This window comes from Canis lupus, chromosome 26, assembly GCF_048164855.1.
Source record: "Canis lupus baileyi chromosome 26, mCanLup2.hap1, whole genome shotgun sequence".
In the NCBI taxonomy this organism is placed as follows: Eukaryota; Metazoa; Chordata; class Mammalia; order Carnivora; family Canidae; genus Canis; species Canis lupus.
Genome location: NC_132863.1, coordinates 18,798,164 through 18,816,161, shown reverse-complemented (window position 1 = coordinate 18,816,161; position 17,998 = coordinate 18,798,164). Strand labels below are relative to the sequence as shown.

Here is a 17,998-nt window from a genome sequence, read left to right as displayed (position 1 = left end):
GGTAACACACGCACTCACGTTGCACTCACAAACGTCTGCACGTGCATACACACTGCAGCTCTGCATGCTGGGTCTCTGAGCCATTCCAGCAGGTATTTCAAATCCCTCTCCTGTTCTTTCTCTGCTCAACTGCTGGGGGCGGCGGTGGGGGGGCATGGCCATGGGGTTGAAGTGCACAGATCCAAGCTGCTCTGTTTAGGTCTCTCATGCCCTGAGAATGGGCAAGAGGGTCCTGAATGAGTGCCCTCCCATAAATGAGGGTCCTTACCCAAAGACCCCAACCTTCCCTTCTATGTCAACAGCACAGTTGCCTGTGGCTGCCAGGCTCAACTGTCAGTCAGGATTAGCCTCCTTGGCATGAGACCAGGGCAGAGCAGCCAACAGTCCATATTTTACCACAAAACAGACATATGCATTCCCTCTGCTCTTCAGACAGACCAGCAATTCTCAACTGTGAGCACTGCCCAATTTATAGATGGTTTATGCTACAAGCCCCCCAGTGCATCAACAGTTTAGAAAAAGAACAACTCCCCCCCCAGAGAACCAGTGGACTGTGTACCAGGTAAGGCTCCAGAGTCAGTCAACAAAAGCTTTTTAATACACTCTAGGCTTGAAATGTAGAGCCTCAAATGCTTTATCAAAAGACTGAAAGATGCTCCCAGCCAGATTTCCCTACCTGGCTCTGAGACAGTAACTCAAGTCCTCTGTGGAATGCCCAGAATGCATTCCCTCCCCGCAGCAGGTCAATGACACCTGCTCCTCCCCTCACAGATCCTCTAAGGAGATTCACCCTCTGAGGTAAGGGATGTGCTCAGAGTAACGGCTATAGGCAGTCCTGGAGGGGCAGAACTCCTGCCCTCCAACTGCTGGGCAGCCCCCCAGCCTTCCATCCATCAGCAGACCTGCCAGGGAGCTACCCCATCCCCTCCCAGGCTGGTGCCGGCACTGCCAACCAGAATGCCTCAGCACTACTCACAGCCCTTCTGGAATTTCTCCTGGCCCAAGTAAGGGCAGCCCTCCTGAGGTCTCTGAGGACTCTTACTCCTCAGAGTACAGTCCATGATTCCCAAGCTGCCTTCTGTGACTTCTCCCTCTTGTTCCCCCAGCAGGAAAGGCAGAAGCCTCCTCAGGCTGTCTCTAACGGGGCAAGGGACAGAACTTTCTCAAGTGTCCTCTGCTGCCCCCTCTCCTGGGGACAGTCCCGCCTCAGCAGTCTCCACACCATGAGCAGAGCTGGGGACAAAGAAGGAGGCTGTACTGTGACGAGGGTGAAGAGGAGAAAGGAGAGGAACGAGAAGCCTGCAGGAGGAGGCAGACCTGGACGGATCTAGGTGGACAAGCCAGAGCCCTGGCACTAATGAGGGGAGCACAATCCAGTGGGAAAAGACATGACAACAAAAAAGGACAAAGTGGCATAAGAGCCACACTAGGAGACTATACATAAGATGTATGTGCGGGGATTCAGGGGAGGCCATGACAGCAGCCTTGGGGAGACAGGGATGCTTCACAGAGCAGGAGGGACAAGGTGGGAGGACAGGCAGGGTTTACCAGTTGCTGAGGGAGCACAAGTACAGCAGGTTCCAACAGCAGGCTCGGGGAGGAACTCTGCCCAGGGTGAGTGTGGGGCTCAGAGGTGGGCCCCACCCAGGGGATGGTGGGACACAGCAAGGGAGAAGCCTACAGGGTGGGGCAGTCAGACAGTCAGATTTTGGAACAGAGAGTGGGGTTGCTGCCCAGCAGCACAGAGAAAGACACAATGTTAGCAAGACTGCCTGGGGGAGATGGTGTCCCCACAGAGCAGAGAGGAGAGAACCATGGGGCATGAGTGAAGCACCTCCAGATCTGAGCTAAAGGAAGGGGGACAGGAAGGGGATCCTGGAGAGAATGAGACTTGCCCACTGGGAATCTGGAAGGAGATGAGAGTGAGTCTGAGTCTCCAGCTTACACACCTGAGTGGGAGGCTGATCCCTCCACCAAGGAAACCAACACAGGGTTGGGGGGTGGGGGGCAGTGGCCACTAGGACACCCCCTGCGAGCTCCAGCCAGTCCTTCCGAGCAGCCCTGGGTGAGTGGCCTGGCTCCATGCCTCAGGGGGCTTCAGTATCCCAATTCAGCATCCCAATCTCACCTGCATCCAAACGTTGTCTGCAGTAAGGTTGTAATTCCCACACAGAAGAAAATGGTCCCGATGAGCTGGCTAGTGGCCCACTGGTCATACCCCACACACATGGCGTCAGCCAGCAAAAAGGGCACGGCGATGGTGCCACTGAAGCACGTCAGGTAGTGCTGTGGATGAAGGAGGTGGTCAGGAAGACAGGAAACCCTTCTTTGTCTCTAATTCTAACTGAACTGCCCCCACCCCAACCCCGCGCCCCACCATTATTTTTCTTAAATGGTCCACCAGAAGGATCTCTGGTGCTTGGGGCACACAAGCATACCCTGTGCCAAATCCTCTTTCTTCTTTAGTGTTTCTCCTTTCTGGTATGTTTTCCCGTCTTTCAGCTCACCTGAGTTCAGGCCTGCACAGGTGAGGTTTTATTTACATAACTCTGGCTGGGAATATCTGCTTTGTTCAGATGCTTTTGTAGCATCAATTGCTAAAATCTGAGATCTTTTTCCTTTAATCTGTTGACATGAATTTTATTTCATGGAACCATTCTTGAAACAAACCCTAGTTAGTCTCACTAGTTTTTTCTTCCAGGATTTGTCAATATTTTATGTGGAATTCTACATCTATATTTTTGAGATAATCAACCGGCCTTTTTTTTTTTTATTCTCTCAGATCTGTGGATTAAAGTTACACATGCTTCATTGCTCAAGGTGTTTTCCATCTTTTTAAGGGTCTGGCATTGTTTACCATCAGAGAAGGATTATGGGTGTATGGTAGCTGTGGGAACCCTCCAGAAAGCACCCATCCCCGACTCCTCCTTTGGGGCCTGGTCCCCAACTTTTTCAGCCCTGGTGGGACATCCCTGGCACTCACTGGTCACACTCCTTCTGTCTGTTCAGCAAACTTCCTACCTTCCTTCCCAAGTTCCCCATCTCTGCTCATGTTTGCCAAAATGGGTTACTTACAGCCCGATGCTCAACCATACAACACTATTAGGTGTTCCATGTGGGGAACTGCTCACAAGCTTAAGAAGACTCCATATCATCAAGAAAAGCATGACTTATGCAAGATTTCCCGATCCCATTTGACCAGGGAATACTTCTTTATCAGACATCTATAATATAAACATTTCTAAAGGTGAGTTTCCTGAACCTGATTCAGGGTACTCAGCCCAAGCTAAAGACCACTTCACTCCTTTGGCTATTTGAGTCCTCCTTCATTAGACAACTTCCAGTCCAGGTGACCAAGTGCTTTGAGGCCTGTGTGCAAGGTGCAGGCAGGGGTGCGAAGAGTATTGGAAACTGGACCGAAGCGTCAAAGGTCTCCAGGTACAGCCCCACCCCAAGTGACTACACCTGTCTGGGCAATAGGACCAATTTTCTCAGCATCTGAAATGCCTCAGGTTGAACAGCCCATTCCAACTTGAGAAAGGAAGAAAGGGAAGTCAAGTCAAACCTCAGAAGAGAGTCCAGGCTAAAACCACCAACCAGATACAGGCCGGGGGAAAGGGGCCCCCAACTTATGCCCTTCTCCAAAGGCCCCACTCCAATCCTTAAGTGGCAAAAAGTACTGAGAGAGAGGAGGAAAATACTCAAGATGCATGGGCTCTGTGTCAGCCTGTGTCACCTCCCACCTGGTGCTCCCTTGTCTGCTGGCTTACTCACTCTGCTCCCACTGCAATCCACAGCAGACGAAGCTTCTACCACAGCAATGTCTCCCTTCTCTTACAGATAAGGCTGAAACCTCCCACATACATCCTGGCCAACATGGCACTTCTTGGTGTCACCCACGTGTCATGGAAGAACTGACCATGACTGGACTGCAGAAATAGGAATGAAGATCAAAACTTCTCTTCCCTCCCTCTCCTCTTTCTGTATCTCCATGGTCCTTCCTCCTTCCTGCCGCATCACTCATCTTGCTTGTTCCTTTAACATTTTCCTTCCTCTATTCCCAGGTCAACCTCTTCCTCCTGTTCTTTTCTTCCTTTCACTACTATGAAATGAATGCTAGCAAGTCCCAGTTATCATTCTTAAAAGAATAATTTGTAATAAAGTCGTCAATAAATAAAAATCAAAACTGAATTTTTAAAGAATTCGGACAAATCAAACGTCTGCTGGGTGGTTACATCCTAAAGGAACCATCTTACCTGTAACCCCAGAAAAATGCACAGGTACCAGGGCGGGACATCTTCTATGGTGTAAATCATGTCCGATCTCTGGGGGTCTAGACTGCCAGTGCTATCCAAGGTTTCGGCAAGAGAGCTCTGAGAGCAACAAGGAGAAAAGGAATTATTTAATAAAAGTGAAAACCAGTATGAACTCAGCTCAGTACAGGCGGCTGTTACTGAAAAACAACTTTATAATGTGGGGGCCACTCTCTTTGCCTGCCTCTGATACAATGCTCAACACACTCAGCTAGACAATCTGTCCTCAGAGTTTGGGGGCTCAGTATCCCTTGTCACTGACCTACCAGCAAGAGCACCCAGCTTGCTGGGGACACCCTACATGGAAAGGGTGTCCACAAAGAAATACCCTAGCATGAGTCGTCCTTGAGTGGCACCCCAAAGGAAAAAATGTGATAAAATGCTGAGCACTTTCAAACAGAGAGCACTAATTTGCCCTTTCTGCTCCACCCCATACCTGCAAGGAGAAAGATCTCTATCTTAAAAAAAAAAAAAAAAAAGTCCTACATCCTCTTATTCAAAGCACTGATGCTCTGACACAATGGTGAGTGAAAAGAGCAAATTCAAAAAGGACACAGGAGGATTCCAATTTTGTTTAAAAACAGACTAATAGGCAGCCCTGGTAGCACAGCGGTTTGGTGCTGCCTGCAGCCTGGGGTGTGATCCTGGAGACCCGGTATCAAGTCCCACATCGGGCTTCCTGCATGGAGCCTGCTTCCCCCTCTCCCTGTGTCTCTGCCTCTTTCTCTGTGTCTATGAATAAATAAATAAAATCTTAAAAAAACAAACAGACTAATAAACAGGATGCCTAGGTGGCTCAGTGATTGAGCGTCTGCCTTTGGCTCAGGTCATGGGATCAAGTCCTGCATCGGGCTTCCTGCAGGGAGCTTGCTTCTCCCTCTGCCTATGTCTCTGCCTCTTTCTCTGTGTCTCTCATGAATAAGTAAATAAAATCTTTAAAAAAAAAAAAAAAAAAGACTAAAGATGTATTTATACTTTAGGGGACAGTTTTTTTTTCTTTCTCTCTCCCCAACCATTACTACAGACTTTTGTGTTGCATGCTTTTTGAGCCAAAATCTTCACAAAGACTGAACACTTTAGGTTATAGTCTGGATGTTTTCAGCCAATATCTGCATTACTTCTAAGCTAAACAGAAAAGTCAAGGTAACCTCAAATCCTCCTACATCTCTTCAAAACTCTATGAACTTCAAAACTCTTCTAAAACTCTATGAAAAATTTCTCAGACTCTGAGAGGCACATTTTTTTTTAAGTCTATTGTAACTTAAAAAAAAAAACAAAAACCTAACAGGAAACAAAAGTAAAAGATGACCATTCTGACTTCTCCAGCCCCACTTATGCCCTCTTATCCATGGATATGGTCCACAGAAAGACACAGACTCCCTGTTTGTCAATAGACTTCCTGTGCAGACGGAGATGGGGATCTGGGGGGCCAAATACCTTGAACAAAAGAAGTGACACAATTCAGCCTCACTTTTTTTTTTTTAAGATTTTATTTATTTATTCATGAGAGACACAGAGAGAGAGAGAGGCAGAGACACAGGCAGAGGGAGAAGCAGGCTCCACGCAGGGAGCCTGATGTGGGTCTTGATCCCAGGTCTCCGGGATCACGCCCTGGGCTGAAGGCAGTGCTAAACCGCTGAGCCACCCGGGCTGCCCACAGCCTCACCTTCTAAAGCCTAAAGGTAAATGTCTGATGTAAGTTGACATTTGAGCTACTCCAAATGAGAACTGAGGCTGACCTTTCAGAAAACTTTTTCTTCCTTTCTAAACAATGGATATTGGCGGGTTTACATTCCTGAAGGACTTAAAATGGATTGCATATGCCTTTTAAAAATTTGTTTGTAGGGATGGTAGAGAAAATACATGCGTGTGAAAAATGTGGTTATGTACTGGTGTGCAAGAAAAGATTAATTCAGCAAGTCTGGGTTGTCCAAGCCCCCACACGTCAAAAAATGGCCCAGTCTTTGCCTGGTAATTGGGAGACAACCTGTGAGTTCTTAGAATATCTTGTTTTCTTCTGTTTTTTAAGGTTTTATTTACTTATTTGAGAGAAGAGTGAGCAAGGAGGAGCAGATGGGGGGGAAGAAACAGACTCCATGCTGAACATAGAGCCCGACACAGGGCTGAATCACAGCCCTGAGATCATTATTTAATCCAAAAACAAGAGTCAAGTGCTCTGATAGAATATCCCAGATGCCCTGGAATATCCTGTTCTTAAGAGTTTGTCTAGTGATGCCAGGGTGGCTCAGTTGAGCGTCTGACTCTTGCTTTGGGCTCAGGTCATGATCTCATGGGTCATGGGATATGTCCCATGTTGGGCTCTGTGCTCAGCACCAAGTCTGCTTGAGATTCTCTCTCCCTCTGCACTGCCCCCCACAACTCTCACAAGCTCTCGCTCTCAAATAAATAAATCTTTTAAAAAGAAATAAGCTTTTAGAAGTCAGAACAGAACAAGGAAAACAATATAGGAATTAATCAAAAAGAAAAAATTCCAAAAACTAAAGGATATGGTTGCAAATTAGAAGACCCACAAAGAGCAGCCTCGGTGGCTCAACAGTTTAGTTCCACCTTGAGCCTAGGGCCTGATCCTGGAGATCCGGGATGGAGTCCCACGTCGGGCTCCCTGCATGGAGCCTGCTTCTCCCTCTGCCTGTGTTTCTCATGAATAAATAAATAAAATCTTAAAAAAAAAAAAAAAAAAAAAAGACCCACAAAGTACTCAATGAATTGATGAAAAACTATTCAGATATTTTGGAAGGCAGTCATGCTTACCACCATACCACCAATGTTGCTCAGACTCGGACATTTTCAAAACTCAATAAAACAATCAACTGTATTAAGAAAAACCTTATGGGATCCCTGGGTGGCTCAGCGGTTTAGCACCCGCTGTCAGCCTAGGGCGTGATCCTGGAGTCCCGAATCGAGTCCTACCTCAGGCTGCCTGCATGGGGCCTGCTTCTCCCTCTGCCTGTGTCTCCTCTCTCTGTGTGTCTCTCATGAATAAATAAATAAAATCTTAAAAAAAAAAAAGAAAAAAAAAAACCTTAAAACAAATTTAAGAGCAAAGCGAAATAGAATATGTTGACAGAATTTGGATAGAATTTTTTTTAAAAAAGGAATAAATAGTGGAAGTGATAAAAGCACAAGAGAAAACAGACATAAAGAGAAAACAGAGTAAGGGTCACAGGCTGGAAGTAGGGGGGGAGGGGTATCAAATCATGTAAGAGAAAAAAAGATTAGAGATAAAGGACAGCCAGAGAAGGCAAGCAAAGGAGATTCAAAATATCTCTCACTGGAGCCCCCAAATAAGAAAACTAAAAGAACAGACTAAAACAAAAAATAAAGACAGAATTCAAGAAAGCTTTCCTAGAGTAACTGGACCTTTAATGCTAAATACTCCAAGTGCCAAAAAATCCTGACCCAGAATGGTCAACATCAAAACATACCTAAGTAAAGTTACTGAATATCAAAGATAAAGAATCCAAAATACAGGCAAAAAGATCAAGGTGCTGATAAAAAGAAGAAAACAAAACTGGCCTGATTTCTTCAAAGCCACAATCAATACCAGAGAATGAAAGAGTAGCAACAAAAAGGTATGTCTCAATTATTCTCTTAAGTTTATATTACACAAGGCAGCCCGGATGGCTCAGCGGTTTAGCGCCACCTTTAGCCCAGGGCATGATCCTGGAGACCCAGGATCAAGTCCCACGTCGGGCTCCCTGCATGGAGCCTGCTTCTCCCTCTGCCTGTGTCTCTGCTCCTCTGTGTTTCTCTCATGGATAAATAAAATCTTTAAAAAAATTTGTATTACACAATTTTCCATACATGTATAAAAGTGGAAATATGGAATGCCCACCCCATCTCTCTCCCCAGCTTCAAAAGTAACCTACGCTGTGTTCTTGTTTAATCTACTCCAAGAGAACCACCTTTTACAAGAACTACTAGTATCTTAATTTTAAAGAGAATCCACAAGGATTGAAAGTTTAAAGGAGGTCTTTTACTTTAAAAATAAATTTCGGGCAGCCCCGGTGGCGCAGCGGTTAGCGCCGCCTGCAGCCAGGGGTGTGATCCTGGAGACCCGGGATCAAGTCCCACATCAGGCTTGTTGCGTGGAGCCTGCTTCTCCCTCTGCCTGTGTCTCTGCCCCCCCCCGCCCCGTGTGTGTCTCTATGAATAAAAAAAAAAAATCTAAAAAAAATAAATTTCAACATTATGGAAATAAGTTGATCTTCTATTTAACAAACTTGGTGACAGCTGTTGAAACAATGGGGAGCTAAAGAACCCAGTGCCAAGCCAGGTGGGATATTCAAGTGGTACACGTTGAACTATGCAAGTGAACTAGTTCACTTGGGACTGTTTTCGCATTTTGGCAATCTCTGCTTCCTAAAAGCCTCAAGCTATTTTATACTCTCCTGTCCTCTGTGCAAGGGCCCTGGGAAGTTACGTGTTATCATAACCCCATTTTACAGATGAGGGGGTAGAGACACTGAGGGACTGAGTGAGTGACTCAAGAGCTGAACACGAAGACTGCATTTGCCACCATGCTACATGGCCTCCCAGGAAAAACAGGGCTGCTCTTTAGAAATTACCAGAAACTGACTTTCTGAAATTGTGATTAACAGTGATTTGCCAATACCACTGCAACTACTTCACATGATTCTGTAAACATATTTTGTGGGGAATCTGTAAAACAACAAAATGCTGATATTTCTAAACCGTTTACTTGTAGTTACTTCATCCTTGTTCCAAATACCCTCACTATAAACAAAGTTCAATTCCCTCAGCATCCCTCACTGAAGAATCCCAACAGTACTGGGGTCAAGTTCAGAATGTACTGGGCGTGGGTCCCAGTGCTATCTTACAGATTCATGTTTCATGACTCAAGGCATTATCCTTCTGGTCCTTTCAGAAATGAATCCCTTTGAGTATATTCCAAGATGGGTATCTTGCAGTTAACACCATGTTAACCAGCATTTATCATAAGGAGCTCAAGAGTATTAAGAGATACCAGAAGTTTTATATAAAATAAGTATTTGAAAACTAATAGCTCACTATAATTAAGAAAACATGAATATGGAGAATATATGTGGGATGATCTTCTCTGGCCCCTACTCCTCCTCTCCTGCAAGGTTTCATTGTTAATTCAGTCAGGTGTTCAGAGACAGCCTTTCAATGCCCTCTAAAAAGCAAGACCCCCGGGGTGCCTGGGTGGCTCAATCAGTTAAATGTTCACCTTCAGCTCAAGTCATGATCCCAAGGTCCTGGGATTGAGCCCCACATCAGGCTCCCTGCAATGGAGATCTGGTTTTTCCCTCTCCCCCTGCTTGTGTGTGCACTCTCGCTCTTGTTCGCTCTCTCTCTCTCACTCATTCTATCTCAAATAAAATTAAAAAAACAAAAAAAAGGGCAAGATCCCAAAGGGCAGCATGAGGTTTTCTTTGCATGAATTCAAGACAGAAGACAGAAATTTCATTTTCTTTTTCTCTAAAACAGAGACAGTGGTAGCACCTCTCTAATCGGGTTTCGGTGAGGGCTAAATGTGACCCGCTCTTTGAATCATACAGCCCAAAGCCTGGACCATTTAGCATCATTCAATACATGGTAGCTCTTCTCTCCAAACTTGTCATTTCATAAAATCAGCCAGTTAAACAGGAAGATATCCTATATCACTAGCATCCAAGGAAATACTAATGTATCAAAGTTTAGACAGTGAAAAAGATTTTCAAACAGGTAAGTAAGTGTCTAGCATAAACGAGACAACAGTTCACTAGCCATCAGTAAAAAGTACTGCTATAGATGTTAAAAAGCCTTGAGTGTTAATGCTCCTTGCTATTCATTTCAAAAGATGATCATCATTTCCTGGATAATAGAAGTCTAAAATCATGACAGCCTATACCCTGGAAATTCTGGTGACTCTGATAAAGGACCCAGTATGCATAAATTGGATACTGCTAACAAGGCTGTGAATTCAGAAGTGGACTACAAGATATACCACTCGGATGCTGAGACCCAAGGAGGCCAGTTGGTTGCTCCCTGCCCAGATCCGTCTCTGTGGGCTGTGTCTCAGCTGCAGAGGTAGGCACTCACATGTCAACATGTCAAAAGCCGCTACTTCAATTCTTGCACTCTGAGGAGCACCTCAGAATCCAATACCACAGGAATTTTAACATCTCAACATGTCTAATTGGCCTCCATAAAATTTATAATCAGTTGACCAAATTTATAATACCTCAACCAAAAAGCAATATTGGTCAAGATGGCCAAAATGGAAAAAAAAAGAAACTACACAGACATGTTCCAGAATTTCAATATAGTCTCCTTGTTCTTTATCGTTTTAGTGATTACACTATAAATTTATGGTGCTAATTCCTAAGCTGTGTACTATATTTGCATGTATCAACTTTCTAATAGTCTGTTTCTAGAATATTTAGTGCACATTAACTAAAGTACAACCAGGGGCACCTGGCTGGCTCAGTCAGTAGAGCATGCAGTTCTTGATCTCAGGGTTGTGAGTTCAAGCCCACAGTGGGTATAGAGCTTACTATAAAAAAAAGTACAATACAGTGGTTCTAGAATATAATGCTTCATTACAAAAACTGATTAAATTAGATTTTCACAGTGAAAATAAAATGTGCTTTAAAATTTAAAAGTCTACCAAATAAGAGTGGCCTAGTAGCCCAATTTTTTAAGCATCCAGCTCTTGATTTCAGCTCAGATGGTGACTTGGGGTCATGGGATCGAGCCCCAAGTCAGGCTCCACACTGATCGATCATGGAGCCTGCCTAAGATTCTCTCTCTCCTTCCCCCTCTGCCCTGCCCTCCTCTCTCTCTAAAAAATAATAAAAGTCTATCAAATAAAACTCAAATGAAATTGAGAAGTCTTAGAGCTGCCATGCAATCTAGAAATACCCTAGAATCAAACTTTTCATGTAATAGGCATAGTGATTGATACAAAGTAAAAAAAAAAAAAAAAAAAAATATCAATCAAGGCATCTAGATCCTCCTTGGGCAGGCCTCTCCTGGCCTCTGTTAATAAAGTCACACAAACTGACCCCAAGGAGACGAGGCAAAAAAAAAAAAAAAACTTCTCCCACCTCAGCATGCGATTTCCATCATTCTGTTCATTATCACAGTCTACGTAAGCTATCTACTGGCTTTATTCTCATTTACTGCAACAGAGTACGTACAAGGCACAACACTAATATTACCTATGTTATTATTTTGTTTAAACCTCAGAACTGAACAGATGCTGACAATTTTTTCCTCCCATTTTGGAGATGAGGCAACTGATGCCCAGAGAGCTTAAGCAACTCCCTCGGGATCTGGGTCACATTAGCACCCAGACCGGAGTCCAGACTCCAACTCTGAACCACCTCCCCCTCAGCATACTGGCTGAGGCCTTTAAAAACAAAGACTTCTATATAGGTCTCACCTTAATTGCCATCAAGACAATTAAAAATTAGTCACTGCGGGATCCCTGGGTGGCGCAGTGGTTTGGCGCCTGCCTTTGGCCCAGGGCGCGATCCTGGAGACCCGGGATCGAATCCCACGTCAGGCTCCCGGTGCATGGAGCCTGCTTCTCCCTCTGCCTGTGTCTCTGCCTCTCTCTCTCTCTGACTATCCTAAATAAATAAATAAAATATTAAAAAAAAAAAAATTAGTCACTGCTACTCCTCATCCATTTCCACCATGAAGAGAACACAATCACTCAGGAGAGTAGACACAAGCCCCCAGGAAGGACAGCCACACCCTGCAGGGGGCCTGGGAAACAGGAGAGGCTGGAGCAAGGAGGTACCTTTTCTGCAATGCCATTTTCTGTCGTGTAGATTGCCATGAGCTCAGTGTCTTCATTGTCCTGCTCACCGCTGGACGTGGCACCTCCATTTATCACCACCTGCCGAGAAACAAAATCATTTACAGGCTGTTTCACTGTATATCATGCACTGCACAGAAACATTCTCCCCAGACGCCTTCTGTAATTTTTCTAACAGACACAAGCTGTGCATTTTTTGCCTACCAAATCAGCCAAGTTTCTAGTTTTCTTAAAGGAAATTCTGGGCACGTGTGCACTGCATCAGCAACTGTGTGTGTGCTTCTGACAGGGGAGAAATATACCACGAGTCTCACAAGGGGAGGCCCAAACTGGAGCACCCACAGAAAGCCAGGGGAGCAGGGCCTGCAGCACCCTCCAAGGCCAAGGAGGCCTGGCTGGGTGCCAAAGCTGTGTCTGAGCGAGGGAGAAGCATCCTGAGCTGCCTTGGTCATGATCCCTCCCAAGTCACATGATGACAACTCCGTGCTGTGGCACATCTGCCCGCCCCCCTCCCCACCAGTAACTCCGCAATCCTGATCGCCTAAGATGCTGACATTTCCCATCACTGGTTACTGTACAAACTAGCCTCCTGGTACATGCAGGCATTAACAGGTGGCACTGGACAGGCGGCCTGGGGCTATTCATACTGACACAATCTAGTTTCTGGGCCCTCAAGGTAAGGAGCAGAATTTTTTTTTTTTTTAAAGATTTATTTATTTATGAGATAGAGAGGAGGAGGGGAAGGGGGAGAGAGGGAGAGAGGGAGAAGCAGGCTCCATGAAGGGAGCCTGATGTGGGACTCAATCCTAGGTCTCCAGGATCAGGCCCCGGGCTGAAGGCAGGGCTAAACCGCTGCACCACCAAGGCTGCCCAAGCAGAACTCATTCTGAAGAGTGGAGGCGAACCCCTGGGAACCTGCAGATTACCACCCCTTATGCGTGCCCTGGTGAGGCACATGGAATCATCTTAGGTCCTGGAAGCCTGTAGCAAAAATCTTAAAATATTTTACTCTTTAGCCAAACGGCTCCATTTCTAGGAACCCATCTTGAAAAATTAATGCTGAAAATAACTATGCATGAATAATAGCACAACTGCATTTTTAAGGTACAGAGAAAAATTGACAAAGTACATAAAAAGCTTAAAATCTGGGGATCCCTGGGTGGCTCAGACGTTTGGCACCTGCCTTTGGCCCAGGGCGCGATCCTGGAGTCCCGGGATGGAGTCCTACGTCGGGCTCCCAGCATGGAGCCTGCTTCTCCCTCCTCCTGTGTCTCTGCCTGCCTCTCTCTCTCTCTCTCTCTCTCTCTATCATAAATAAATAAATAAATCTTAAAAAAAAAGTTTAAAATCTGGTATTGTAAAATATACTGAAAAGAAGAAAAAGATGAATGATGGCTTAAAAGAAGGTCTAGCCACAAAGGTCGGCATCAATAGTTTATAAAGAACACCCACAAATCAATAAAACAATCCACAGGAAACGGGCAAATGACAGAGGTCTACAACTCACAGGAAAAAATTTAAATATCTAAAACACATGATAAGCTGTTCAACCTCATCTAAAATTATAAAGGAAATTTTTAGAAATTTTCATTTTTTTAACATAAATTAGGGGGATATTTTAAAAGGTGAATCCAGTGTTGACCAGGGTGTAGGGAGAAAGCTACCTTGAGTTATCTAAGAGATATGCGGCCCCTTGTGGAGGGTAATTAGGACCAGAAGAAAAGGGGCATTTTCTTGGATCAAGCAACTGCACTCATAGAAACTTATCTTCCAGGAATATCCACGCAAATAGTATATGCATTCAAGACTGATGACGGATATAAAAAAAAAAAAAAAAAAACTGATGACTGATACTTAAAATGCTGAATCCCTGGAAACAAACATTAAAAAAAAAAAAAAAAAGACATTAAACCAATGGAGAAAAAAAATAAATACAAATATCGTGAGATTATGGGATATCAAAATATATAATTTCAAAATTAATGTTGGGATGCCTGGGTGGCTCAGGTTGAGCGTCTGCCTTCGATTCAGGGCATGATCCCGGGGTCCTGGGATCAAGTCCCACTTCAGGCTCCCTGCATGGAGCTTGCTTCTCCCTCTGCCTGTGTCTGCCTCTCTGTGTCTCTCATGAATAAATAAATAGAATCTTAAAAAAAAAAAAAAAAGTGAAAAAGATTAAAAAGCCTTTTTTTTTTTTTAATTTTTATTTATTTATGATAGTCACATCACAGAGAGAGAGAGAAAGAGAGAGGCAGAGGGAGAAGCAGGCTCCATGCACCGGGAGCCCGACGCGGGACTCGATTCCGGGTCTCCAGGATCGCGCCCTGGGCCAAAGGCAGGCGCCAAACCGCTGCGCCACCCAGGGATCCCTAAAAAGCCATTAAAAAAGAAAAAAATAATGTGCTGGTAAGGAAAGAATTCCCAAAAAATACTTTTTCTTGAAAAAGTCATAAAACAGTAAGTCTAGAACTATCCTAACTATGCTTTTAAAAAAAAATCGTTAACAGTCTGCCTGTTTGAACACTTGGGAAAGAATGCAGAAAGGCCCCAGACCAACAATAGGAAGGTTGCCCTAGGCACAGGCACTCCTTTGATTTTTTCACTCCCAATCCTCCTCTAACATCTGGGTCTTTCATAATCGGCATGTGTTTGTATGTTATTTGTATGCTGCTTTTTTAAACAAACAATAAAAAAGGTGTCCACCAGAATATTAACCATGGTTATCTTTAATCAGTGGGGCCATTTTCACCTTTTTCTCCTTCTCTATTTTGGGAATTTCCTATAATGAGGACAACTTCTTTTTACAAGGGTGAAGAAATTATAGACTCTAAAGATCTAATAATAAGCAGCATAGCTCAAACTGAGGAGGTCCAAACACCCTTCAATCCATTTGTTTTTTAATAGTTTAATAAATCAGTGAAAAATTAAACTTTTCATACAGGTTAATAACCCAAGTGTGAGGCTAATTTAAAAATATGCCAGAGAGCTCTACCAGGGCAGTATTTCCTTATGGCACTACAGATAAAGATTTCCAGAACTACCTTTTAAGTCACGTGATAGCTTTTTACACAAGTTACCTGGGTTTGGGGCATTTGTTTGCCCGTAAAACCAGCTGCCAGCAAGATGGACTTTCCCAGCCAAGTTCAGGTCCACAACAGGAAACTCTAACTTACTATTAGAACCATGCTCCAAGTCCTAGCACAGCAGTGCTCAGCCCACAGAGACGCCAAGACGTACACACACTCAGGATGAACTCTCTTGTAACAATAATGCTCAGTTACTAAGTCATCAAAGAAACCCAGATCTGATCCAAAGTCCTATCCTGGCTAGAACTCACCTTCATCTGCATTCACAGCCAGCCGCCGCAGGGAACAACTGCTCCGTGGGCGCAGGGCTTCTTTTCAGGGTGATGAAAAGATTTTGGAACTAGGCAGAGGTGATGGTTGCACAACACTGTGAATGTGTTAAATGTCACTGAATCGTTCGCTTTAAAATGGCTAAATTGTGTAAATTTCACCTCGATGACTTTTTAAAATTCATATGCTGGCACCAAACTTTGCAGACTTTGTCAGGATTTATTAATTCCCACGCCTTTTTGGACTTATTCCATACACACACTCACCAGGAGGTAAGTACCAAAAGATGCGAATGCTTCCCAGGCCAGGCAAAGGCTCACATATTCACTTGATGAACTCCATTGGTGCACCTGCTGTGCCCAGGCAATGAAGAGGCAGTCCTGCACCTCCTCCAAGGGCGCTGCCTGGAGTGGGGGGTCAGGCTAAGAAATTCTGACAGGACACAAGGCCCTAGCAGGGAGCCACGGAGCAGCGCCAAGCACAGGCCACTCAGATGGCAATGGGAGAGTGGAAGGGCGAGGTGCAGTAAAGGGCACAGCGATGGGAACAGAGGCTGCTACTGGGTACTGAAGACAGTGTTCTGGATAAGGTAGTCTGGTTCAGGAGAGAGCAAGGATGTGGCCCTAATGGTCCCGGAGCCTGCCCAGATGGGAGCACAGCATCACAGCTGCTCAGGGTAGGTGCCCGGCAGGTGGGAAAGTATCCAGGCTACTGTGAAATCAATTACCTAGGTGCCTGGGTGGATGTCCCCAAGGAGACTGGTGCAGGGAAGGGCAGAGAAATAAACTGGTACAAGGGCCAGTTTGGATTTGTAAGCCAATCCAAAGGTGTCTGATTCACAAAAATCAATCACTTACTTTACCAGGCCAGTGCGAGATGTTTACTTAACTATAAATATTATTGACCTAAATAACCTAACCATGATCTCTAACATATTTTCACAGGTCAAGCCATCCCCGGGGACCTGAGAGCCCACCTTCCATCCCCATCAGCTTCCTGTTCCAGAGTTGCACTGCTGCCCTTTACCTGTGCCACACTCCTCCCCAAAGAGAGAACATGTCTAGCTCCAGCACTCCAACAACATCCTGGGGCAATGGAAACAAGCCTGGAAGGCAGGGGGGTGTTCTGGAGCAAGCGGGGGATGAACCAAGTTCCTACCGAAGGGAGAGGGGGATCTGGCACCAGAGAAGCAAAGCTGACAGGAGATGGGGACATGCCCACCAGGGTGCCCTCTGACCTGCTGCCTCCACTCTGTGTGTGTGCAGAAAATGACCAAACACTGCTGAAAAAACAACACTGGTTTTACTGTTTCCTCTGGTCTATTAAATTAGCTATTCTGATGATCTGTATGTTTTTTCAATGGGAAATTTTTAAAAATTAGACGTTAAAATCTGTTCAGGAAAAGCACTGACTTTAAGAGAAAAGGATAAAAATAATGTTGCTGATACTATCAAAGCTTCATATTTTTGAATCTCTAAATATTATTTCAACTGAAATAAAACATGACTGGGAAAGCTTCTTAAATATAATAAGGCAGGTTTTATTTTGTGTTATTAATAGCATGGCAGATAACAGGATCTTGGAATCTTTCATCTTAGGAAACTGATCTAGTGTTTATTTAAAAAAAAAAAAAAAAACATTATTTTTGGGAACAAGATGTCCTTTCTCCCCCAAAACTATCTGAAAACAGACTTGATGGCTTTAATTTTTTTCTGCCAAACCAATAATGTATAATCACTCCATCAGCTGTGAACCAAGCAGCTTTTCTCTGCCTACATTTGTCCAGCTGATGGCTTGTTCCCAATTTGCAGGGCTCATGTTGTCTTTGTGTAGGAGGGTAGGTCCACTGCTCAGTAAACACATCTTTCTTACTCATGTGTTTTATTTCCAGTAAACAAAGATAATAATGCTAAAATGCTGGTTTCTAAACAGTAATCCTGAAATGGCTCAATATATAGGAAGCAGGAGAGACAGGAGCAATAGCGGAAGAGTGTCATGACGAGGGTCAGTATCGCAGCAATGTCAGTTTAAACCGTCAGTGAATGAGAGTGACAGTGTGAACCAGCAGCTGTGGACACCAGTAAGGTGAAGGGTACAGGGACCTGGAAAACCCCATGCTTCTGATCAGAGGTTCAGAACCTATCTGGGGTGGGGTATAAATCACCCACCACTCTCATACATCCAGTAGCTAAGGAGCCATTTTATACTTATTTTCAAAGTAAAAATGAAGTAACCCAAATTAACTGTTGTCTATTTTTTTAATAAGAGGGTAGCACGATTTTTACCCTCCTACACACACACTTGATTATTTCCTCTAGTATCCATTTCTACAATTAAAGTGTGTTTAAAGAACAGAGGTATCAGGATGCCTATGTGGCTCAATTGTTTAGACATGACTTCTAATAGGTCTGTGGCATTTCTGACCATTGGTATAGCTCAACATAGATAAAAGGGGTGGAGTAGACAGATTCACAAAGAATGTGAATGGCCAAGGAACACAAGAAAAAAGTGTTCCA

At 44.4% G+C, this 17,998-nt stretch overlaps 1 protein-coding gene and 1 long non-coding RNA gene across 10 annotated transcripts in view; one reads left to right on the top strand and one right to left on the bottom strand.

The window, feature by feature from the left end:
* Nucleotides 1-17,998, bottom strand: part of SLC23A2 (solute carrier family 23 member 2) — a 142,121-nt gene that overhangs the window by 46,423 nt on the left and 77,700 nt on the right. For 8 of the 9 annotated variants that reach the window (XM_072800163.1, XM_072800161.1, XM_072800166.1 and 5 more), the window contains 3 exons: nucleotides 12,109-12,207; nucleotides 4,257-4,373; nucleotides 2,129-2,286 (listed from right to left, as the gene is read on the bottom strand). In XM_072800163.1, the coding sequence (XP_072656264.1) occupies nucleotides 2,129-2,286; nucleotides 4,257-4,373; nucleotides 12,109-12,207 (374 nt within the window). Of the gene's footprint in view, nucleotides 1-2,128; nucleotides 2,287-4,256; nucleotides 4,374-12,108; nucleotides 12,208-15,463; nucleotides 15,491-17,998 lie in introns of those variants that run through there. The other variant, XM_072800168.1, reaches the window with a different exon arrangement.
* On the top strand, nucleotides 12,665-16,822 carry LOC140618149 (uncharacterized). Its single transcript, XR_012018353.1, has 2 exons — nucleotides 12,665-12,802; nucleotides 16,427-16,822. It is a non-coding gene; the product is annotated as an uncharacterized lncRNA (long non-coding RNA).